We start from the raw sequence: 24,600 nt of genomic DNA on the forward strand, positions 1-24,600 counted from the left end.
GAGATTATGTTAGCAGAAAGAGCGCCCTGTTTGCCAAGAGAGAATGGAGGATAAGGTGAGTGGAGCTGAGCACCAGTGCCCATCTGCTGCTGCCTCAATCTGCTGCCCCTGCTTGTCACAATGGACCGTATCTTCAAACTATGATCTAAAATAAGTATAGATAAATCTTCCCCATTTAAGTTGCCTTTTTCAGTTATTTTGCCACCGCAAGAGAGACAAGTAACTAATATATTTTCCATCTCCTCCTCTTTTCGTGCTTTAAGTATAACTTTTAGTGATCTTCACACTAACAATAGTGCAACTTGCTCCACCTTGATTTTTTCCAGACTGAGTAGTGATCCACATACTCACCCAGCCCCACTCCCTTTTCACTTTCCGCCTTAGAGACTAGTGTCTTTGTACACTACACATGACTATTGTTCCTTATCTCCAAACAGTTATTGAAATGACCCAAGTGACAGTTTTAACTCACTGTTACATTTGGGAAGTGGAGATGTCCTGGAACTGTGGTTGCCTCTACAGTTGCTATGCTGTTCTTGGCGTGATCTAGACCATTATACTTGAGAATATGGACTGATGGGCTTAGGCACTGAGCCATGAACCTCTACCCTTCTTTAACCTGCCCTCATTTTATCATTGCTCATACATCAGATGATTAAAGAAAATCTAACCAATGAAACAACACGAGGATCTCTATTTTGACACAACAGTATAAAGGACATGAAATCAAGGCAACAGAACCATTCTAAAAGTACAGAATCCAAAGCGATAGATTCTGTGTGAGTAAATTAGATAAAAATCCCAGTAAAATATTCAAAAGAATAATTGTAGGAGAATGATTAATGAAATCAAAGAGAATATGAACACTAGGATGGTGTCTGAATGTGTGCATGTGTGTGTATGTGTGAGTGTGTGTGTTTATGTATATGGTGTGTTTGTATGGTGTGTGTGTGTGTGTGTTCTTTTATATGTGTGTGCCTCTGTGTGTGTATGTGTGTGGTGTGGTCAAGGCATGGGTGAATGTGTGTGTGTGTGTGTGTGTGTGTGTGTGTGTGTGTGTGTTGGAACCAATGAATGAATGACTAACCTGTTCACACAGGGCTGTGCTCATGGCTGGAGCTGTTATGAGCTCCCTGACCCTGAGCCCTGACTTCTGTGATGAAGATCACACACTCCAGAGAAACACTGGCCTTTAAAGTAGCGCAGGCCCATGTGTATGGATGGATAATCCTCCATCTCTTTCACTCTGGGGAGCATGACTCTGGAATGCATATATGTGCTCTCTGTTTTTCAGAGCTCTTCACCATGTCTGAGCCTTGACTGCCTCTGTGCAGACTTCCTTCCACGGCTGTCTTTACCTCCTGCCTCCTCTTCTTCTCTGATTTTCCTGGTTTCCAGGAATTCTTTCCCAAAGAGACACCTGGCAATTGAGACTTATGTTTGAATAACATCCAAATAAACTATTTGAATTTGACATCTCATATCAGGAACTGTTTTTGCAGAACGCAGAGTGAGACATATAGCGTAGCCATCCAGCAATCTTTACAGGCATACCTTTTCTTTGAGGTCCAGAGAGGCCAGCTTGTGTAACAAAGATCACATAGCTGAAGAATGGAAAACCTCAGGTTTTTGGAGTTTCTAACCCAACGCCACATGCTCACATCTTCTGTAAGAGATTGTCAAGGTCCAGGGAACGTACAGTGGAGGTTTACAAACATGTAATTTTCTGATGAATGTGGGAAAGGGACCCAAACTATGTCTTTATTCTGTTACAGAGTAACAGTGACAAACAAGCTCAGTGCCGGCTGTGTAACAGGAAGTGTTGCTTTAGCCCTTGTTTAATATTCTCAAAACCTTAATATGTCTTTCAATCTGTATGTGAGAAAACATCAATATAAATAAGTGTCCAGTGTCATAAGTCATCCTGATAAAAACCACACAATCTGTGTGTTATTCAGAAATCACATGTATGAGTCCTACTATATGCTAGTAATAGCTTGAAACAGTTTTCTCCTCAAAACTTAAATGAAGATAATACAGAATAGTGAATATTATATGTGGCATCCATCCTCACATAAAAGAAAGATGTTATGGTAAAACGGTAATTTGACACACTTACCTTTAAGTACATTAAGATTTCTTCCAATACAAGGATGATTATAATAATACAGTGAAATGAGGAGGTAATAATGATAATAAAATAAAGCCAAGGGTTCTGTAAAGAAATATGTTGTTATGTCCAGTTTCAATATGAGGCACGCTTAGACTTTATCAAAGTTAGAGAAGGTGGTCTCTCTTCCCCTAGTTAGGCTTGTCTCAGAACTCCAGTTAGAAAAATTCTATGTGATTGAGCCTAGGATGGAGTTAGAGTTTCGTCAGATGAGGCCCTGTGTCTTCCCACCACTCTTTCGGACCAGGACCCAGGAACAGCCGCAGAGGAGGGAAAGGAGCTGTGGAAGAGACAATGTTCCTGAGAGGAGGCGCCAGCTGGCGGAGCTGGAGGCTACGGTCTTGGCTTAGAAAGCTCTGCACATGTTTTTGCATGCTGTTAGGGAAGCAATTGGTTAGGACAGGGTGTCCACAGTGTTCCAGGTGGCTCTGGAGGTGGCAGTTTCTGGGCAACACCCGCTGGTCTGCCCACCTCTCTGAGTCAGTAACTTTTCCCCTTTCTTTTGGATACTGGCAAGAGCGTAATGATGTCTCTTTAACTCCCTAAAGCTCTGGACTTGCTTACTCCTTTTCTAAAGTTCTCCTTTGCATCGTGTGACTGCCTGCTATCATGTGGCTGACCTTCATGCCAGCTTGGCTTTTCCGTTCTCCTCAACCCAGCTTTGAGACTGACAGCTAGCAGGGCCTGGGAATTTTCTTTGAAATGCTAATAAATTGTCCTTAATCTGCTTGCGCCTGTTGTTTTACCCTGAGTTTCTGTTTATTAGTCACTTTTCTTTACTGTGATAAAACAGCCTGACATAAAAGCACTCATTTTGGGTTATGGCTCCAGAGGGTTATAATCCATGGTGGCGGGCAGAGGTGGCAGGAGGACACAGCAGCTGGGGCAGAAACAGAGTTCACATCTTGAACCACAAGTACCAAAGAAACTTGCAAATGGCAAATGGGGTGAGGCCTTAAATCCCCAAAGCCCATCCCCAGTGACATACTTCCTCCAGCAAGGCCACACCTCCTAAACCTCCTCAAAGGATCCCACCAAGAGAGGGCAAAATATTCAAATGTCTGCGACTATGGGAGATATTTCTCACCCAAACAACCACACTTTTATTATTGGGACAAAAACAAAAAACAAAAAACAAAAAACAAAAAACAAACAAAACAAAAAACATGATGGGGAGCCAATTTTTTGTTATCATATAATGACTCTTCAGGAACACCCCGAGATCGCTAGTAGCATTTGTTCCCTGCCTTTTAAATTTTTAAACAGGGAAAAAAAAAACCCAATCCCCCACCAAAAAAGCACCCCCCCCCAAAAAAAAAAAAACCCAAAAACTGTTCCTGCAACGCTAGAGGGCATTACACTTGCTGTGAAAACATAAGGACCTGGGTTCAAATCCCCGGCACCTATAGAGAGTCAGGCACAATAGCACACATCTATAATCCTGGTAGTTTTGTAGAAAGGGAGGTGGGGATGGGAGAACACCTGGACGCTAGTGAGTCATTGAGCTTGGCTTGCATGGCTGCGAAATCAGTAAGTGATTCCCAAAAAGGTGGAAGGTGAAGGCTGGCACCCAGGGCTGTCCTCTGGCCAGTGCCGGGGTAGTCCCCTGCTTGGACTCATCTGCTCTGGCCTGCTCTCAACTCACAGCCATGTGTGTCCTCCCTCTCACCTCTTGGCTCATATCCAGATCTAAGCTATGTTCTTCCAACTGGACTCCTGATTTTTGGAATCGGACCTGGGGATCAATCATTGGGCAACTCTCTTTGATCCTGCTCTAGAGAGCAGCCTCTCTCTCTCCAGACCTCAGGCTGCTTCAGGGAAAGATTTTAGTTTTTCCAGAGTATGCAGCTGGTGGGAAGAGGCATCCCGGAGCCTTCCGGGTTTGTGTCGTGAAAGGCTGAATGCAGCTCTGAGACCTCACCAGAAAAGTAGCTTTGTGCGCTGTCACCACTCAGGGTAGAGCCAGTCGAAGTGCAGAGAATACATGGGACAACTGTCATGCCCACACCCCACAAGATTCAAGGATCTGTGGAAGAAGTCTGGGAGGATAGGGCCAGACGATGCCTTTTGCACATGACACCTGCACTCCACACGGCAGCTGCAGTTGCCTGTGAAAGACCTGTATAAGAAGGCAGCCAACATCCAGGCACTGGGGAGGGATCATGAACCCCAACCCTTGCTGAGGAGCTTTTGACAGCTGGTGGTCATGAGAGAGTCAGTTTTCTTTAGGAGTATGACCCCTGGTAGGCCTTCTGCCCCTGGTATCAGTAGGCTATTAAAAAAAAGGAAAAAAAAAAGGAGAGGTAGAGGTAGGGAGGGTATCTGGAAGGAATTAAGCAGAAGAGTGGGAGGTGAATCTGATCAACATATATTTTATGCATGTATAAAATTCTCAACAAATTAATAAAAATATTGTATATGTATTAAAAATAAACAGTGTGTGCTGCCAGTGCAGCACAGAGGACCTTGGGAGGTGGTCTGTGACAGGCCTGGCTTGGCTGTGTTCCCCTGGTACCTGAACTCCTGTTAATGATTTTACTAGATAACACCTTCGTCTTGGAAGAGTACGGACAGCTACAAATGTGGGGCTTGGACTTACGTCTCTTCACCTCAGAATCTTGCTCACCCCCAAATCTCACCAGTCCCCTGCCCCCCATGATCTGGTGTCCGTGCTCTGTGACCCTGAATTGATTCCACTCAGTGGCCCGCTGACCCAAACCCTCATCTTGGCCATCTTCCCAGGAAGGGAGGCTGGCAGCAGGGCCCTGAAGGACTGGCTAGCACAGTGGAGCTCCGCCTCCGCCAGGGTTGAAACCAGGAACAAAGTAACTCTAGAGCAGCGACAACTGTGAGAAACATACCGATTCCTGAGCGAAGGTGCCAGGCTAAAGGAGGGAGAGTTGTAGGGTCCTGTACTTGGCTAGAAAGAACTCTGAGCCAGCTGTCTGAAGCTGAAAAGCCAGAATGATCCTGTTGGCTTCAGACATGGGGTTTTCCAGGTAACATCCCCAGGCAGTCTCACTGTTATTCAGGCATTTTGGGACTTTTGTCTCTCCTCCTCCTCATCTTCTTCCACCTTACTGCCTCTCTCTTCCCCGTGGATTGTTCCTCTTACCAACAGCCTGCACTCTTCCTATCCCAGTCCATTATCCCTAACGGCCCCACCCATCTTCACAGCCTCTGAATCTCACTGCTCGTCCATCTGCCCCACAGAATGTCACAGTTGGACCTGTCCTGGCTGGGCCTGAGACCAGAGGCATCCTCACCATGGCTGCTTTTGCTACTGATTGGAGCTTCCTGGTTCTTGGTCCGTCTCCTGACTCAGACCTATATCTTCTGTAGAACATACCGTCACCTCAGCAGTTTCCCTCAGCCTCCCAGACGCAATTGGTTCTTGGGTCATCTGGGCATGGTGAGTGCAGCAATAGTTTCTGGCTCTTGTTTTTAGGAGTGGATGGACTGGGAATGGAGCTTGGGGACATGGAGGTCTTGAGTTCTCCAGGATCCTGCCCTAGCTGTCCTCATGTCTCTGTTCTCCACCCCTAGTTGGCTCTGGATTCTTTTCTAGTGTGCCTTTCTTAGCCTGGTGAACACTGAGGGGTTTCCCGGGTGAATCATACAGAGTAAGGACCCCTGATGGTCCCACATTGTCTGCTGCTAGACTTGAGGCCTCCTGAGAAGCTCTGTCCAAGGTCGGTGCCATTTTTTCTGTCAGTCCATCTCTAGGCTTCTGTATTTTTCTCAGGGTGATCCCTTTCCTACCACACATGGAGCAGGAGAGCTATGCAATGTCTTCCTGCCTCTTGTTCCTGAAACACCTTTTACAATTTTAAAAATCTATTTAAAAATTGTTTTTAAAGCTTGCAGCTCACCCTAAGAAGGGCCAGTAAGTCCTGTTGCCCAGCCCAGACAAGAGATGTTCACTCAGCTCCACAAGGAGAGCAACAGAACCACAAAATATGGGCCCAGGGGTCTTTGTAGAGACCGATACTCCAACCAAGGACCACTCATGGAGATAACCTAGAACCCCTGCACAGAAGTAGCCCATGGCAGCTCAGTCTTCAAGTGGGTTTCCTAGTAAAGGGAAACAGGGACTGTCTCTGAAAATGAACTCAGCGGCTGGCTCTTTGATCACCTCCCCCTGATGGGGGAGCAGCCTTACCAGGCCACAGAGAAAGACAATGCAGCCAGACCTGATGAGACCTGATAGGCTAGGGTCAGATGGAAGAGGTGGAGGACCTCCCCTTACTGGGGAAGGGGCATGGGAGGAGATGGAGGAGGGAGGGTGGGGTTGAGAGGGGATGAGGGAGGGGGCCACAGCCAGGATACAAAGTGAATAAATTTTAATAAATAAAAGAAAAAGAAATGCAGTAAATATCACCCTTTGAAATTCTTAATAGATTACCCAAATTTTATTTCAGTATATATATGAGAGCTATTTTTCTTTCTGATATTAAGTTCTGGAGTAAACAAATAAATAAACTGGAGGAACCATAAAAAAGAGAGATGTCCACTCACTCTCTTGTAAGCTTTCCTCGCCCTCACTCTTTGGCCTTTGACCTGGTCTCTTCTCTCCTTTGGGTGACTTGGTATCGGTTGCTTCATTTATACGTCCATGTCAGGGATATCGTCCACAGGGTGCTGTTGGTGACATCAGGGGTCTCATGGGTGGAAGCTGCTGCCCCCCCCGGAGAGTTAGAGGCCCCCTCCTATGCTCTGCGGTTGACTGGTCCCTGCTGTACAGACCTTTTGCATAGTTGGAACTGTGTCTGTAGAGCAGACAGACACAAACATGGAGGAGAACCCGGGTTGTGTTTTCACTCTGTTGCTGTGGTAAAACACTGACCAAGATCAACCTCAGGAGGAAAGAGTTTGACTTGTCCTTAAAGGTCACAGTCCATCACTGAGGGAAGTCAGGGCAGGCACTCCAGCAGGAGCTTGAGGCTGAAAGCAGAGAGGAACACTGTGTGCTTGTTTACTCTCAAGCACATGTGTTGCTAGCTTTTAAGAAATGTAGCTCAGGATCATCCGCTTAGGGAGTGGTGCCACATAGAAGGGGCTGGGTCCTTCTAAGTTAACTAACAATGAAGACAGTCCTCCGAAGACATAGCCACAGTCCACTCTGATCTGGGCAATACCACGGTTGAAACTCCCTTCTCTGGTGAGTATAGGCAGTGTCAAGCTGACAATAAAACTAACAAGGACAGGCTACAGTGTTGCCTAGCTATTCCCACCAGTGGAGTCCTGCCCTGACGGCTTTCCCTGGGGATGAACATTCATCTTCTCAAGCCAAGGTGCGCATCTCTGAGGTAGAGTGGGTAGCTTCTCCACTGGCCCTGAGACAGACCCTTGAGACTCAGACAGGACCCTGAAGGACAGGAAGAGGAAAGGATTTCTTCCGTCTGCAAAAATCTCCACTGCAGAGTCTGTCATTTCCAGAGGCTCCAGGAGGGGCTAGCTAAGTGTACTGGGGGTTAACCAGTGCTCCCCAGGACCAAAACCACATAAGTGCATTTTCTAACAGACACACACGCACACACAGGGAAAGAAAGAGAGAGAGAGAGAGAGAGAGAGAGAGAGAGAGAGAGAGCGCCATGCATAGCTAACACTAGGAACAAGTTTTGAAAAATTCATAAAAATGTATGAGGTAATTTTTTTGTCGGTGTGCCAACGCCATACAGTGCGCTCGCACAAACCTATACGGTGTAGTCTACTTGCACAAATCTTTACATCATGGTTCTGTTCTGAATATTGTTGGGTTTTTGTAAGACAGTGGTGCTTATATCTCTAAATACATTTGTACACAGAAAAACATTAATAAAAGATACTATGGAATACACAGGAATTCTTCAGGTCCATTATGATCTTATAGGACCATGGTCACACACATGTGCAGTGTGTCAGTGATAAGAACATCATTATGAAGCACATGATCGTATTCATATGTATGTATATATATTTATATGGATATAGTAACATGTACATGGTGCATATAGAAACTGTAAGACATCCACATGAGAGTGAGGGCAGAGAGAGAAGTATATTGTGTTATGGCGATTGGCTTATGTAACTATGGTTTCTTTTAAACATTTTTTATTTATGTATTCACTTTACATCCTGAGCATAACCCCCTCCCTCCTCTCCTCCTGATTTCCCTCCCTCTCTCCCTGTTCCCCTCCCCCCTCTCCTACTGCTTAGAGAAGGGGAGCCCCCTCACCCCAGCATATCAAGTTGCATCAGGTTGAGTGCATCCTCTTTCCCTGTGGCCTGGTGAGACAGCACCACTAGGGCAAAGTGATCAAAAAGCAGGCAACAGAGTCCATGTCAGAGTCAACCCCTGCTCCCCTTACTAAGGTACCTATATGAGGACTGAGCTGTCCATTGGCTACATCTGTGTAGGGGATCTAGGTCCAGTCCCTTCATGGTCTTTGTTTCATGTTTCAGTCTCCACAGCCTCCCTGCGCCCCCTCCCTACTGGGCCCTGGTTAGTTGGCTTTGTTAGTTGGCTTTTGCTCTTCTTGTGGAGCTCTTGTCCCCTCCAAGTCCTTCTATCCTTCCCCCAACTCTTCCACAAGAGTCCCGCCCAGTGTTTGGCTGTGGGTTCCTGCATCTGTTTCTATCAGCTGCTGGGTTGAGCCACCCAGAGGAAAGCCATCTTAAGCTCCTGTCTGCAAGCCCAGCTGTACATGGTCAACAGTGTCAGGGGTTGGCTCTCTCTCATGGGGTGGGTCCCAGGTTGGGCCAGGCATCAGCCCCACCTTTGTCCCTGCACATCCTGTAGGCAGGACAAACCTTGAAAGTTTTGTGGGTGAGCTGGTGCTCCCCTCCCTTAGCTAGGAGTCATGTCCAGCTAGAGGGTGGCCTCTTCACTCTCCATGTCCCCATGCCACTCAGCTGTAGTCACCCCCATACCCTCCCAGGAGCCTACCATGTTGCAGGTCTCCAGCCTGTTACAGAGGTGCCCCTGCCCACGGTTTCTCCTCTCTCTGAAAGGCCTCTGTCCTCCCACCCCCACCCTCCCTAGGTCTGATATCAACCCTCATCTGTTGTTATGGTTTCTAAGCATGATACAATATGCCATGTACATAGCGGAGAACTGGAAAGCCAGACTGCAGTTAATTCAGTCTGAAACCAAAGGCTTGACATCCTGTGTGTGTGTATCCTTTGGGGAGGGAGGGTCCTGTGGGACGGGCTAGCGTCAAAGGTCAGGAACCTGGGCTGGGATGTCTGTGGGCAAGAAGATGAGTGTCTCAGTCTGGAAATAAGACTGAAATTTCCCTTCTTTTATCTAACTGCTCTATATCAGCAGTCCTCAACCTATAGGTGGAGACCCCCTCTTGGGGGTCCCGTATCAGATGTCAGATATTCACGTTATAATTCAGAACAGTAGCAAAGTTACAGTTATGAAGCAGCAACAGAATAATTTTATGGTTGGGGGTGACCACAACAGGAGGAAGCATAGTAAAGGGTTGCGGAATTAGGAAGCTTGAGAACCACCGTTCTGTGGCTTCTTCAGCGGGTTGGACGGTGCTGCCCATCCTGTGGAGGGTGGGTCACCCTGACCGAGACTACTGGTACAGACTCTGAGGCTGCATCACCTCCCTGAGTGTCTCACAGCACTTGACTCCTGACTAACCATCTCAGGAGGTGGCTCTTCTGTCTTGTTTGTAGATTACTCCCAGTGAGCATGGGCTGAGAGAGGTGACCAAGCTGGTGGCCACCTACCCCCAGGGCTTCATGACATGGATGGGTCCCTTCCTCCCCATCATCACTCTGTGCCACCCTGACGTCATTCGATCTGTTCTCAATGCCTCAGGTATTCGGGAGAAGCTGGTGGTGGTGCGGCTCTGTGAAACGGTGGTCTTCTAGTCTCCATGCTTGTGCTTTGGGATTCCTGAAGGAGCCCAGTTCTTCTTTCTCTTGGCTTTCTACATTTTTCACTGAAGATGTCAGAAGGAAGCCCGGGCAGGGATCAGCACAGAGGATGAGAGAATGCTGGGGGGAATTCTCAGGGCTCACTCTGGCCCCCATCTTGGCAGCCCTGTTTGGAAAGTCTGGAGAACTTGAGATCCCTTCCTTCCCATCTCCATCCGGAGCCTACACACCCACGGCCGTGTACCGTGGGGAGCGTATGGTGCTGGGTGTACAGGTGTATGGAGACCTGGCATGTGGCTGTCTACATCTCCCCCCCACCTCCAAGAGGCTGTTTGCTGATCCAGTGGACAGGGGTCTGCCCTCTTTGCTCATTTATGCTAAGGTCTCTGCGCCGCCACCAGCTGGTGCAGGCGACCTGAGTGCAGACAGATGGGGCTGTGGCAGCGATGCCCTTGTCTCTGCCTCACCTTCAGTATGAAACTGGTCTGAGATGGCCGACTCCTGATCACACCTGGTGTATTAGCTATTTTTGCTGTTATTACTAGCACAACTTAAGTGAGGAAAGGTTGATTTCAACTTGTGGTTTAGAGTTCTTCATGATAAAACAGAGACACAACTGTGGCTAGAAAGAGGGAGGAAAGAAATGAGGAGATAAACTCATTTCAAGATATTTCCAAGGATTACTCTAATGACCCACTTTCTCCAGCTAAGCTCCACTTTCTAAGATTTCTAGGATCTTCCAAAATAGAGGCGGCATCTGAGGACTAAACCTTTCAAAAAACAAGCTGGTTGAGGGTGTTTTATAGTCAAATTGTAATACCTGGTACATATTGTCTCTGGTATGGTCTAAGTCTAGCCACATGAATACAGGCCCGTCTGGGGTCCAGAGACAGCAGTGGACACTTGGAGCATATCTGTTTTGCCTGCAGAGAACACTTTGACCATTTGGGAGGTTTTCTGCGCTTGTCACCTAGAGTCCCATGGAAATAGAAACATGGCTGAGATTCCTTGTTTGTGTCATGTCTGCTGTCTAATTGGACACCTCAATGCCATACCTGTGAGATTATTGTGACTATTTAAAAATGTTGCCTTGGACCTGCCTACAGCACACCCTGAGGTGTATTAGATCATTTATTTCCATTTCAAAGCAGATGGGGTCATTTAGGGTAGGTCATGTGTGTTTCAGCCATGTTAGCCAACATTACCTCATATACGTCCATGACACATATCTATGTCAGGCAATGTCAGAACATTCAGGGATGGTCAGGAAGGCTAGGTCTGTAGAATTTCATGCTACACTTGAAGGGCAGACATGGTAGACTCTGTTGAACCAAATGAAGGATGGTGATGTGATGGCTTCTGTTTCATCTGGTACCGTTTCCTCCTTCCTCTTCTCTGACTCCTGTGTCCCTTTCTCTAACCCTGTAGTGCTGGGCTTGGGGCAGACATACACTTACCTCAGTGAGGCCATCATGCGCTCTGAAAGTTCATCTCCTAGTCTCTCCCTGGTCCCTGATCATTCTTGTTCATGTCAGCTGCAGTTGCCCTAAAGGAAGTAATCTTCTACCGTTTCCTGAAGCCCTGGCTGGGTGAGTAGCTTCAGAGGAAGGGCTGGGTGGAGGGAAACGTGGCCCGCCTTGCTCACTGTCATGCTGATCTCCCAGGGGATGGGCTCCTGGTGAGTGCTGGTGGCAAGTGGAGCCGGCACCGTCGCATGCTGACACCCGCCTTCCACTTCAACATCCTGAAGCCCTACGTGAAGATTTTCAATGACAGCACCAACATCATGCATGTGCGTTTCTGGAACCCAGGTTCTCAGCTGGAGTCTGAGGCAAAGGAATGTTCAGATAAATCTGGTCTGTTCTTGAAAGGGTTAAGCCAGGACCATTGTTTTATTTTATTTTCCTCTCCATTTTATATCCAAGATGATATCATAGAGCTGTGCATACACACATAGTGAGTGTTTATAAAGAGTTGGTGTCTATTTTTCTCAGATGGTTGCCGTGAAAAGTAAATGCAGACTTGATGGAGACTACATAGAATCTTCCGATAAGGTGCAAGTCACTTACACACACACACACACACACACACACACACACACACACACACAGAGTTTTTGAATCAATGAGGTCTGATATTCCCAACAGGGGTGTAGGTCAGGGAGTTGGTTCTTCTGGAGAGAGTTTGGGTCACCTGTGGCATATGATCATCTGTGGGTCAGCTTGCCTGATTATTGGGGTTGGTCTGATGCTTATATTTTGATGCTAATTACTGGCCCCCAAGATCTGGTTACTGCCTGGAGACACCTATCCTTGTGAAAACCTGCTAAGACGTTATCCTTGACTGGTTGATTAAAAGGCCTAAAATCTTGGCAGGGCAGAATGGGGTAGGTGTGGCTAAGGTTCCCGAGCTTTGGGAACAGGAGAATGATGGGAAACAGACAGACAGATGGGAAGAGAGGAGGCAGGAGGACACCACAATGGGTTAGCATGGAGAAGGAACCACATGGGCAGGGAGGAAGGACTCCAAAGATGGTGTGGATGGAGAAAACACCAAGACAAAAAAAAAAAAAAAAAGTAAGTATCTTGGGATTATGAATGTAATGTAGCCCAGATGGTTAAGGTGGATGTAACAGGTATCTGTGTCTTATATGATTGTGATAGCAGGTTAAATAATATTGCATGATAATTATAGGACAAATAATAATAAACACTATATAGGCTGACATCATTTTTATTTACTATAATCACACCTGATACTACCATGATTCCCGTTTTTACCAGCTTCAAGCTAATTTAATGTGGCCTCAGCAGGAGAAGCTGGACTCTTGTCTGTAAGGTTCTCTCTCCAAAAGGCATCAAAGGCATCCTGGGCTTGTTCTGAAGGTACAGAGTTCCATAGGAGAGAAGCTGGAAGTCATTTGAAGCTTAGGTTTCACTGGAGCCATAGATTCTTCCCTTTTCCGAGGTATATTAGTCAAAGTCATAAATCTAACTCAAGCGCAAAGGTGGTAGAATAGGCTGAAGCTTGCAATGACAATGCTGAAAACTCACGCTATAGTGAGTTGAGGAACATGACAGGCGCAGGGGTGAGTGTCCTATGAGGGGCCAACAGTTTTCTACTTGCTAGCTGATTGCTCAGCTTGTTTCCTTGCGGTTTCTGCCAGACCACACAAGGTTCCTTGTTCAAATATTAAAGGCAGTCAGTTACTCATTGTGCGCTCCTGGATTGTGTCCTTTCTTGAAAGCATCTAAGCTCCATGGGACATCACAGGTGCCCTTCAACCGATGCAACCTGTGTCCTACATTGCATAATTTAGTTTTAGGGACTCTGCTCTCATGAAATGCTGAAACAAGCCTGATATTTGCCCATGGAGGGTAATCACTGGATCTCTCAAGGGGTTCTGCAATATCTGTGAAATAGTTCAGGTTAGGAATATTGGGATTGTTTGTTGTTGTTTTATTTTTTGCTTGGGACACTTAGAAAGGATGCTTAAAAAATAATGAAGATCTGCCATGCCTGACATAGAGATATCTTTGAGTCCAACTTGTGGCACTCAAGATAAGGAATAATACCATTTATTGAAATCTTAACATGTTCTGGAACCAATGGTCATGACTCAATTCCATGACCCAATTTATGCTGCAAATTTAATTTCTAACACATATGTGAGATAAAGGCTACTCTTTCCTCATTAAGGATTAACCTGAGGTTTGGAAGCATAAAGGAGCTTGTTGAACTATGACCGGAGAGTAAATGATCTAGAAATAGTAACACATGGGCTCCACTGAGGTTTAGCAGACACAGTCGGATCACCTTGTTGCTGAGGACATATCACGTGAGACAGAGGGCAATGAGCTGACTGAGGAGGCACAGAACATGGCACTGAGAGCCGAGGATTAACCTCAGGGCTCCTGATATCCAGCCTTGGGTTTTCATTTCCTACATATGGTTTCACTCCCACTCAAGCCTGGTTAACCCTGGGGTCAAGTGTTTGGGACAGAGATCTGGGAGGCTGACTTTGGGCATGGGTTCTTGTAGTTGCCATTGGGAAGAATGTGAAGGAGCTGAGACCTGGTTGTAATACTGTTTCTTTTTCTGTAAAGGCCAAGTGGCAGCGCTTGGCCTCAGGTGGCAGCACCCGTCTGGACATGTTTAAGAACATCAGCCTGATGACCTTGGACAGTCTGCAGAAATGTGTCTTCAGTTTTGATAGCAACTGCCAGGAGTGAGTCCTTCCCTTTGGCCCGAGAACCTGGATTACAGACTTAAGGGAGGAGATATATATATAGTAGTCCAGTAAGAAAAAAAGTGGGGATCCTTGAGGAGGGGATTTATAACAGGGTCCAAGGATGTTCATGAGTAGGTCATGGTCATCTGGCATACGGAGACACTTTAAACATGAGATTGGCAGGTTGACACTGAGTTGGATACTTTCCTCCCTGTTACAATAAAATAACTGATAAAAGCAATTTAAGGGGTAGTTTATTTCAGTTTGGGGGAAACCCCATCATGGCACCGAAGGCAAGGCAGCAGGTTGGCTACACTGTGTCTGCAGTGAGGAATCAAAGAGTAATGAATAACTAGTTTCCTTCTTTTTGTGCACTCTGAAATCCCATTCTCATTGTAAATACAAACAAGCATGCAGAGAGGAGTAGCCATTCCCTGTCTTGAATGTTATGCTGCCTTGATATTTCCTTCACTCAAAAGATCTATCACCTTTTCTTTGTTTCTGTTTTTTGAGACAGGGTTTGTCTGTGTAGCCCTGGCTGTCCTGGAACTCACTCTGTAGAGCAGGCTGTCCTTTAATTTAGAGATCTGCCTGCTTCTGCCTTCCGAGTACACCATGAAGGTGCACCCCCCCCACACTGCCTGGTGGTCTACAACCTTTTAATTCAGCCCCATATAAGTTCTCAGAACATAAGCAGAATGCATCCAAATTCATTGCAAGAAAAGTAGCAAGAATGGACTCTACCATAGCTCTTGATAGTCCCCACCACCACCACCAAAAACAAAACAAAACAAAACAAAAACAAAACAAACAAACAAACAAAAAAAAACACCATATGATCGAGGTCTCCATTGTCTATATTTGTCTTTGATATTCTGGTGTCCTGAACTCCAATTTTAATTTCTCTTTAAGCTCCCCTTTAAGAATTTAAGGGTTTTTCTGGCTCAGCATCTCAAATTCCTTTAGGTTTCTTCTACAAACAAATTTCAAAGGCCTAAGAACCACATGGCCAGGATTATTATAGCTGGGACCCCACTTCTGGCACCAAATTTATGTATTGCCCATGTTTCTTGTTGAGACGACAAAATCAACCTAAAGAGGAGGTAAAGTTGAGGGACTGTTCATCAAGTTAGGGGAGTCACAGCTGTAGGAGCGTGAGACTGGTGGTCAGATTGCACACATAGTCAGGAAGCAGAGGGTGGTGAGTGGGGAGGCTCAAATAGCCTCTTCCTTTTTGTGTACTCTGAAATCCACAGCCCCAGAATAGTGTTGCTCTCCTGAATGTGAGTGCTCTAATCTTAACCGAATCTAGAGAATCCAGATGGGCTTAGAAATCTGTCTATGAAGTGATTCTAGAGCTTGTGAAGTTGACAATGAGTATACACCAACATAGTGTCTAAACTATAAGCCAGCCGTTGAAAGCCAGCCAAAGGTGGGGATGTTATAGTTCTCCCAAGGATGCTTCTGCCTGTAGTCACTTCTGTTATTGTGACAAAATTTCTGAGTGTCTCGAGTTAATCTCAAGGGAGATTTATTTTGGCTCATAAATAAGTTTCAGGGTCTTTTGTTGATGGTTCTTTGACTCCATTGTTTTGGTGGGAGCGTGTGTTAAGGAAAATGCTTACTTCATGGCAGTTAGGAAGTAAATAAAGACAGGAAAGGGTCAGGGTCCTAACATCTTCTCCAACACATACTGGTAATGACCTTGTCACCTTCTATTAAGCCTTATCTCTTAATGGTTTTGCTACTTTACAACAGTCCCAGAGATGGTTGTTTGGGAGACAGCTTCAAACCACAGAAAACGGATATGATCATATCAAAGCTGTGTAGACACTGACTGTAGAATTATCACCAAGTGCAGGGACCTACAGAAGAGCCTGGATAACTGGAAAAAAACAGGTCTTAGCTGAGTGGAAAGCAGATGAGTCAGAACTACATCTGGGGGAGGGGAGAAAAGAGTGTTGTTTGTGCTGCACTGGGATGTCTTAGGGTACTGAGGCTTCTGAGGTTGGGAAACAGAGATAAGAGTCTTCATAGTCAAAACTCATGACTGATGGCACTCATGTATTTGTGTGACCATCCATTTCTGACTGTCTTGTTGGGAAATATTGAACTTCTTGTTGAGTTCTTGTTTCCTTTCATGTTCCACTCATGCAGGAAGCCCAATGAGTATATTTCTGCCATCTTGGAGCTCAGTGCCTTAGTGGCCAAACGGTTCCAGCAGCTGCTTCTGCATGTAGACTCACTTTATCAGCTCACCGCTGATGGGCGGCACTTCCACAAGGCCTGCCACCTGGTGCACAGCTTCACAGATGCTGTCGTCCAGGAGCGACGTCGCACCCTGCCCAACAATGTTGGTGATGATATTTTCAAGGTCAAGGCCAAGTCCAAAACTTTGGATTTTATTGATGTGCTGCTGCTGACCAAGGTGGGTTCTCAAGAGGTGGAGTGGTGCTGCTTACACTTAATTTTCGGAGTGTGATCATGCACCCCTTTAATTCTACTCCAGAGGCAGCCACAAAAAAAGATCTTTGTGAGTTTGAGGCCAGCCTGGTCTACATATTGAGCTCCAGGCTAGTTAAGGCTACACAGTAAAACCTTGTCTCAAAAAATAATTAACTCATTAAATAGCTCTTATCGTATTTGCTAGGGTTATTTGTTATTTTTTTTGGAGTCTCACTAAACAACCCTGGCTGACCTCAATCTCACATCCCCCTACCCTCATCTTGAACACTCTGGAATTACAGGTGTGTGACAGACCACTTAGGTATAGTTAGCATTTTTTGAGACTAGTCTCACTGTGTTGTCGATGAATGGATCTCGCTTTCCAAGTAGTGGGTCTACATGGTTGTGCCACAGCTTGGCTTTAAGGGGTAGGATGAATGACAATGCCAACTTTGGGTTTGGATCAAATTTGGGTTTAGACTTGGGCTTGATGTATAGGATAGCTAAGGGCCATGTATTGGCCTTTCTGCTCAGATGAGAGGGCGTCCTGGGACTTGGGGGCCCAGGAACCACACAGCTCTGAGAAGAGGCCTTCTCAGCAAAGGCATTGCATCTCCCAAGGGAGGGTATCCCTAGCCAAACTGAGGAGCTCAGGAGCCTCAGCCCTACTCTTTCTTCAATTCTTCTCTTCATTCCTTCTTTTGATGAGAAAGTCACACCAGGCAGCAACTCTTATAAAAGAGATTTATTGGAGGGTCCAGGGAGTGGAGAGATGAATCCAGGAGTGGCTTTATAGGATTTCTTAAGGGGTGGAGCTTTCTAGGGCAGAGATTTCCAGAGAGGGGATTGGTGGGATTTCAAATCCTGAGCTTGGGGAAGTTTAGGGATTGGTGGGTTTTCATACTTAGGGATTGGTAAATTTTGGTTCAGAATTTTTACCCCAAATTAGCATAAATTTGGGAAGGGTCACACCAAGTGGCTGGAGATGGCCTTTGTGACAGGTAGAAGCTGGAACTGCCATTATGACAGTTAGAGAGGTGTGGGGGAGAGGCCTATTGACTCATGCCTCAAGGGGTTTACACAGACATGAACTCTAAGCTAGACAAAAATAACTTTTCCTAACTAAACTATGAACTTATATTAAGGGATGGGATTCCTGGTCCTAGTCCCTGGCTGACAGTGCCAGACCGTGTAAAGCTCCCTGCTTTGGAGGAACGACTAGTTTATACATTGTTGCCACAGAGATGGCTTCAAGCTCACTGGCTACCGAGCTCACAGACTAGCTCTAGTTGGACACGTCTCCCTCCCCCTGAGTTCTCAGCAGCAGCAGTTGTAACTGAGGCCTCAGGTGCAGCTTTCTCTGTAGCTTCAGTTTCTCAGTTTCTCCAGGCGTCTGATCTCAGGTCCCAGGGCTGTGGAGATTTAGCCTTCGCTGCTCTTGAGTCCTGAGGTGTTGCTGTCTGAAGGTGTAGAGCCAGCATTACAGCCTGAAGATCTGAGCACCCCTCTCAGGGACCACAAGGGTGTGGCATCCCAAAGGAGCTAAAAAGCTGAAGACGGGGTACCTGGGAAAGATTCAGGGGAAGCCCAGGGCAAAACATGAAGTGGCCTGGCCTGACTGCTGGAACACCTCAGGTGGGGGCCTGGACACTTTCCAGTAAAGTATACAAAGTTTACAAAGTGAGTCCACAGCTGGGAAATCTTTCCCTGCTGCCTTGAGGCCCTGGGAATAGCCAAAACCATGGAAGCCATTTGAGGAAGAGAGGGACAAGCCAGTAAGAAAAATTATAGAGAAAAATTATGTTGAGAAATCATACCTACATCTGTATGTATGCCTAGAACTCTGTACCTGCAAGACCAAGGCAGCCTATTTGTTATCCTCTACAATCACAACAGCCAGACTAGAACTGTAAGAATGGCTTCCCATTCCAAGCTCCTCCTTTCTCAGGTGATGTGATGATTTTATCTGTGAGTCTGTCAGTTTCACAGGGGAGTTGGCACATCTGTGTCTTTTTTGTTGCAAGGAGTAGAAATAGATGGAAGTGGAGAGAGAGCTAGAAGGCAGGAGATGAAAGAGGAGAAGGATATGGAAATAAGCAGAGGAGATGAGAGTGTGGGGTAGAAGAAATATTGGGAGAATAAGATAGTAAGAGCCAAGCAAGCTGGAGAGGAAAACTTGAATTTTTGAGTGTGCAAACTAATGTGGTTCATTATGGCATTTTCATGCACTTACACTTGCATGTTGAGAGAGAACTTTATCTAGAACGTAAGCACATTTTCTCCAGTCACAGGTAAATGCTACAGGTATGGAAGCCTAATAGTCTCCAGAGGACATAAGATAAATTTTCTACATGTAGCACTCAAGAATGGAATAAGAGAATACAGTAAGAATTGGGGCACAGGGTAAAACTGTCATGGGAGGAAAACGTGATAATATTTGAAGGTGAAAAGGAAAAAGGAGAAGAAGTTTGGTTATTTGTCGTATGTAAAGTGATATCATCTGTATTCACACATTGTCATGTTGTCAGTATTTCTCCTGTCAGTCCAACCCTTTCTGTCCCAACTTTCCGTTGCTGACACTATTAGGTAGATACTATTCCTACCATACAGTTATGGAAGAAATGACAGAAAGTCTTCCCTCTTCCTAAGGAGTCTTAGGAAGTGTCTTAAGGGTAATCTTTAACCTCCAGTTTCAAAGGAATACTCCCACACAGTCATCCTATATGCAAGGTTACGTGTTCCTTCGTCTTTTAGAAATCTCTCATGCAGAAATTGGAAAATATTCAGAGGTCACCAATTCCTCCCACAAGGTAAACCAAACAAGCAAACAAACAGGAGGCAGAACTGAACCTGGGAGTAGGAACCTGTGGTCATGAGCAAGAGAAATGCAGTGGGGTTGGGTGTATGGATGTAGGAGCTGTCTCAAGTTGACATAGACTCAGAACTGCTGTCATCTGGCGTCTTGTCTGCAGGATGAAGATGGAAAGGAGCTGTCAGATGAGGACATCAGAGCGGAGGCTGACACCTTCATGTTTGAGGGTGAGGGTCCCAGTGTGGGGTTACAGAAGGAACAGGAGTCTGGGAACATGTTGAATGGACCCTGAAATCCCTCTGTCATCCACCGTCCCTTTCTAATCTCTTCTGGGCTTCTCCCGGTCTGGTTGCTGCCCACTTCGTGGGGCTGAAGTAGCTCTGAGACTCAAGCCCACCTGTCTGCCCTGCAGGCCATGACACCACAGCCAGTGGTCTCTCCTGGATCCTGTACAACCTGGCGAGGCACCCGGAATACCAGGAGCGCTGCCGGCAGGAGGTGCGGGAGCTCCTGAGGAACCGCCCGTCTACAGAGATTGATTGGTGAGCATACGTCCTGGTATGTTATGGGGCCTCTCTTCCGGCTCTGCTCCTCAGGTAGGGGAGAGGGCCCATTTTGCTGATTCTTCCATTATTACTTGTGGGAACAGTAGCTGCCTCATTAACAAGAGGAAGTTTTATGCTTTGGGAGAGAAAGATTTGAACACCCAAGAGAACTGCTGACAGTATAACAGTGTGTGAAGGCAGATGATGCCACTTTGCAGATGTTCAGTGTATGAAAACATTCCCTCCTCTCCCTTGTCTCAGATAACATTTGTTTTCATTGTCTTCCCTCCATGACTGTTTGCTTTTCTGTTCCCTACTTCCTGGAAGAATAGGAATTCATAAGTGACACTTGGGGGTAAAAGTCATCAGTCAGTGTGCCATGCAGTCCATTGTATCATCCATGCATTTATTCAGCAAACCCTCCCATAATGCATTCCCATGACAATTTTATGAGAAGTTCATCCTGGGCTAAGGATGCAGCTGAGAGAGAAATGCTGTCAGGAGCGTCAATCTTGATGGCGGAACAGTCCTACCATTAGTACACTCCCAGGACACACTGACAAGTGTGAGGTTTAGAGTAAGAGAAACAAGGCTGGGGCCCATATATATATATATGTATATATATATATGTATATATATATATATATATGTGTGTGTTTCAGTAGGGCCCTTAGTGAGCATTAGGAGACATCTGGTTGGGATTGAGGTACAGGGCTGTAGCTCCAAGGGAAGAGAAGTTGAGGTGGTGCAAAAGGATAGAGATAAGAGAAGAGGTGTTGTGTGAATTTTCTTGGGGACATGTGAACAAATACCTATTTGCCTTCATGAACAACACACCAAAGATATAATTTCATCAAACTCATTGGTGAAACAATGAGTTTATTAGGATTACTCATGAATATGGATGAGGGATTATTTACAGCTGTATCACTGAAAATCCCACCCTAATGTAGATGAATACTCAAAAAGGCTGCATCCCTGGAGCTCCTAGAGATTCTCTGTCCTTTTATTTAACCTTGAGAATAGGTTTTGTGGATCTTATAGGTTTCAGGTATTTTTCTAAGATTTGTGAGTTGTTCACACCTTGAGCCTTATAAGTTTTGTGAACATTCTGTGTCTTTTGGAGCTCTCTCTGGGATGGACCGTTTTGGTTTGGACAAAATTGTTGCACAGTAAGGCAGAGGGGTGTTAGGAGGAAGAGAGGGATAGGAAAGAGGAGAAATGGTGAATTAGGTGTTAGAGAAAAGAAGAGGGAGAGTGTAGGAGAAAGGAAGAGTGATGGAGGATGGGGGAGGAAGAACAGGAGGAAAGGAAGTAGGAGAATGAAGGGAAGGAGGAGGAAGAAAGAGAGGACAGTTTATGTGTGAAGGGGCAAGGTTGAAAAAGATAAAAGAATAAGACTGTGTGGAGGAAAGAGAGGGAGAAGAGGAGGAAGATACTCAAATAGGTAGCAGAAACAGATAAGAGTGATAAAGGACAAACACTGTGTCTGTGTTGTCTCTTAGTTCATTTTGATTTTGTTCTTACTAAAGGAATTTCTTTTTAAAGCTATTTTGGGGTTGCTTTTTAAGGTGGGTGTTTGGATTTTTTTCTTCAGAAAAAGCTTCTAGAGATAGCTGACTAAATTCTCTCTAGTACTTTCCTACTTCTCTTGGGAACGTTTTAACACGGCAGGGAAAGGCTATGTGGGCAACACAGGACCTCATGATCTCTGTTTGGCTCCTGGATAATCGTGCGGTGTGCTCCTTAGGGACGACCTGGCCCAGCTGCCCTTCCTGACCATGTGCATCAAGGAGAGTCTGCGGCTGCACCCCCCAGTCACCGTCATCGCCCGTGGCTGCACTGAAGACATTGTGCTTCCAGATGGCCGGACCATCCCTAAAGGTGCCCACAGGACAGAAAAGGAGGGTGCTGAGAACACAGCAGGGTTTATTCAGCAGCAGGCTTATGCTCTATTTCATCACAGGTGTCGTCTGCATCGTCAATATTTTTGCGACCCATCATAACCCAACTGTGTGGCCCGACCCTGACGTACCGTAGCCCCTCTCCCCCATTCTTTTCTTTTACCACAATGAACCTACAAGAAGGAACAGTTTTTGGCTGGGGAAATCAGAACTTAACTTCCCTAGCACACACAGGGCTGTGCTAGACGATGTCACTCACTGTCTTTTTCAGGTCTATGACCCCTTCCGCTTTGACCCAGAGAACATCAAGGACAGGTCACCTCTGGCTTTCATTCCCTTCTCCGCCGGGCCCAGGTGATGCCAGAAGGCTTGAAATGATAGGGCAAAGGTTTGGGCAAGATGGAGAGGGTAGGAAGTTGGGACAGTCCGGATCCAGGCCTTGTCCCTGCATCTTGGCAGGTTAACTAAAGACGGACAATACAGTTTAGGGCTTGGGGCAGTCCTATGAACAACCCTGCGTTCATATGCCTAGCAGTCGATCCTTTGAGTTGGGCTCTGAGGTCTGACTGAGGTTGACAGGCTCCAGAATCCGATGCAGGGGAGGGGTCCCAAATAAGTTAGTTCCCCTTGGGTGCTCTCCAGCTTGTTATAGCGAGGAGAGGGAGGGAGGGTACTTAGGCCAGATTTCAGTGGTAGGTGGGTCTTGTCTGGATCCGGGCACAGTCAGAATCCTCACCCCGTCCTCCCGCAGGAACTGCATAGGACAGACTTTCGCCATGAGCGAGATGAAGGTGGCGCTGGCGCTGACGCTGCTGCGCTTCCGTGTCCTGCCGGACGACAAGGAGCCGCGCCGGAAGCCGGAGCTGATCCTGCGCGCAGAGGGCGGGCTGTGGCTGCGGGTGGAGCCGCTGAGCGCGCAGTGACCCCTACCCCAGGACGGGGACTGTCCCACCTACCCACCTAGCTCTACAGATTCCCAAATAATCGGAGCTGTCACCTGTGCCAGAGGCTCGGCGACTACCAGCCGGGGGCGCTGTCGGACAGTTGTGGTCGGGGAGGGAGATAGGGTTAGCATCCTTAGGCCAAGACCTCTGACTTCCCCTGGCTGCTCACAGGCCTTACATGGTCCTCCAGCCTCGCTGGACTTACTCTCTTGAGAATAGGGGAAGTGTCTGCGCAGGCCAGCCTCGAGCCATACTCATCTTAAAGCTTATTTTTGGATACTTCAGTGTTTCTGTGAAAACTAAATTTCTAGGTTAATTAAACCTAACACGTCTGCCATTTATTGCTGGGTTTTATTTATTTGTTTGTTTATTTGTTATTAATTTATTTATTTGTGAATAGTAGTCTTACTGTACTGCCCGGGGTGCTCTCATGTCCCACTCCTTTTTTTTTTTTTTTAATTGTTAATGCCTCACTTTATTTTATATTTTTCTATCATTCCTTTGGGTTTTTTCTTTTCCTTTTATCTTTATTGAAAATAGACTTTTTTCTCATACAACATATTCTGCAAACTCACTGGCCAACTCTGCCAGCCTTGGGTAGATTCTCTGGTCTGTCTTTGATGTCCTACCTGGGGTGAATTGATGTTTGTTCACATCTCCCCCAGAAAAGTCTCAAAACAACCACCCCAAATGCCCCAACTCCTTGTCTTCAACGATGCATAGTAATTAGAGCTAGCCCAGTACAGCGTCCGATAGACTGCAGTCTTAGCTGTTTGGAAGGCTGGCACAGAGGCCCCTATAAGACTAGGATTTTAGAGTCATTGTGGGGAAAAGCTCTCCTTAAGGCAGACCCTAGGCCCAGCAGTAGCTGGCCAGCACCAAAGGACTCAATAGAATTTTTGCATGTTCTTTGTTTCATGATTTTTCACAAAGAAACTCAACAGCATCTTTGGAGGTTCATTGTCTCATAATGTTAAGTCAGGGGACTTTTTTTCCCCTTACAGGTCTTTTGTATATATATTATGGTTTCCAATTTCATGTTTTTATGGCATTCCTGTGTGTGTACCAGTGTGGTTCTGAATCTGTATGTGTTTTTTTTTTTTTTTTTTGTGCTATTTCTTTGTCTCTTTTTCTTATTTGGTTGTTTTGTCCTATTCTGATTTATTTTAGTTTTATTGGTTTTTTTTGTTTGTTTGTTTGTTTTTGTATTGCATTGTGCTGTGTTGTGTTGGTCTGGAGCCCGAAGTCCGATTCTTTCCTTCCTGTATGTGTCCACACACCTACTTACAAGTTGTAGACAAAGGGCTACTTTGTTCTCCAGAAGCATTGATGGCTCAAAGGCAGATATTTCACAGATAAACCTACCCAGCTTCTGACAGCTCATGAATGCTTCATTCTTGGTGCTCCCTGGATGCCTTATAAAGTGTTTTTCTCTCCCTAGCATGCCTTACTACTTACATAACTTTGTAAATGTGAGTCTTGCAACTTTCAGGGATTCCCTATCATTTGCGAGGTGTCTACTTTCTGAGCCTTGTAAGTTTTGTTTACTTCTTAAGTCTCAAAGCCTCTCTCCAGACTCAAATATTTTGGACTGGAGGAAGTTGCTACACAACAGGAGTACATGCCATGGGAAACACTCTTCAGCACTGTGATCATAGCTGGACTGCCCCTTCT

General features: G+C 46.0%; 1 protein-coding gene across 4 annotated transcripts; it reads left to right on the forward strand.

The window, feature by feature from the left end:
* The first annotated feature begins 4,981 nt into the window (after nucleotides 1–4,981).
* On the forward strand, nucleotides 4,982–23,267 carry LOC129680336 (cytochrome P450 4F4). 4 transcript variants are annotated; one of them, XM_055611934.1, is made up of 13 exons: nucleotides 4,983–5,169; nucleotides 5,384–5,582; nucleotides 9,842–9,986; nucleotides 11,587–11,634; nucleotides 11,710–11,837; nucleotides 14,152–14,273; nucleotides 16,434–16,704; nucleotides 19,694–19,760; nucleotides 19,946–20,075; nucleotides 21,829–21,962; nucleotides 22,045–22,109; nucleotides 22,254–22,336; nucleotides 22,734–23,267. In XM_055611934.1, exons 1-13 carry the CDS (start codon nucleotides 5,135–5,137, stop codon nucleotides 22,903–22,905), a joined length of 1,599 nt encoding a protein of 532 aa, XP_055467909.1. In that variant the 5' UTR covers nucleotides 4,983–5,134; the 3' UTR covers nucleotides 22,906–23,267. The 4 variants fall into 4 exon arrangements, with proteins under 4 accessions (XP_055467910.1, XP_055467909.1, XP_055467908.1 ...); XM_055611933.1 differs by having other exon boundaries at nucleotides 4,984–5,169; nucleotides 11,581–11,634; XM_055611935.1 differs by lacking the exons at nucleotides 22,045–22,109; nucleotides 22,734–23,267 and having other exon boundaries at nucleotides 4,982–5,169; nucleotides 11,581–11,634; nucleotides 22,254–22,330.
* The last annotated feature ends 1,333 nt before the right edge of the window (nucleotides 23,268–24,600 follow it).

The sequence above is a fragment of the Psammomys obesus genome, unplaced genomic scaffold (assembly GCF_907164565.1).
Source record: "Psammomys obesus unplaced genomic scaffold, mPsaObe1.curated_primary_1811, whole genome shotgun sequence".
Classification (NCBI taxonomy): domain Eukaryota; kingdom Metazoa; phylum Chordata; class Mammalia; order Rodentia; family Muridae; genus Psammomys; species Psammomys obesus.

Coding starts and splice junctions, on each gene's coding strand:
- LOC129680336 (XM_055611933.1), top strand. CDS start 5,135: ATGATCCTGTTGGCTTCAGACATGGGGTTTTCCAG. Junction 11,838..14,151: donor ACAGCACCAACATCATGCAT/GTGCGTTTCTGG, acceptor TTTTCTGTAAAG/GCCAAGTGGCAGCGCTTGGC. Junction 14,274..16,433: donor TTTGATAGCAACTGCCAGGA/GTGAGTCCTTCC, acceptor CCACTCATGCAG/GAAGCCCAATGAGTATATTT.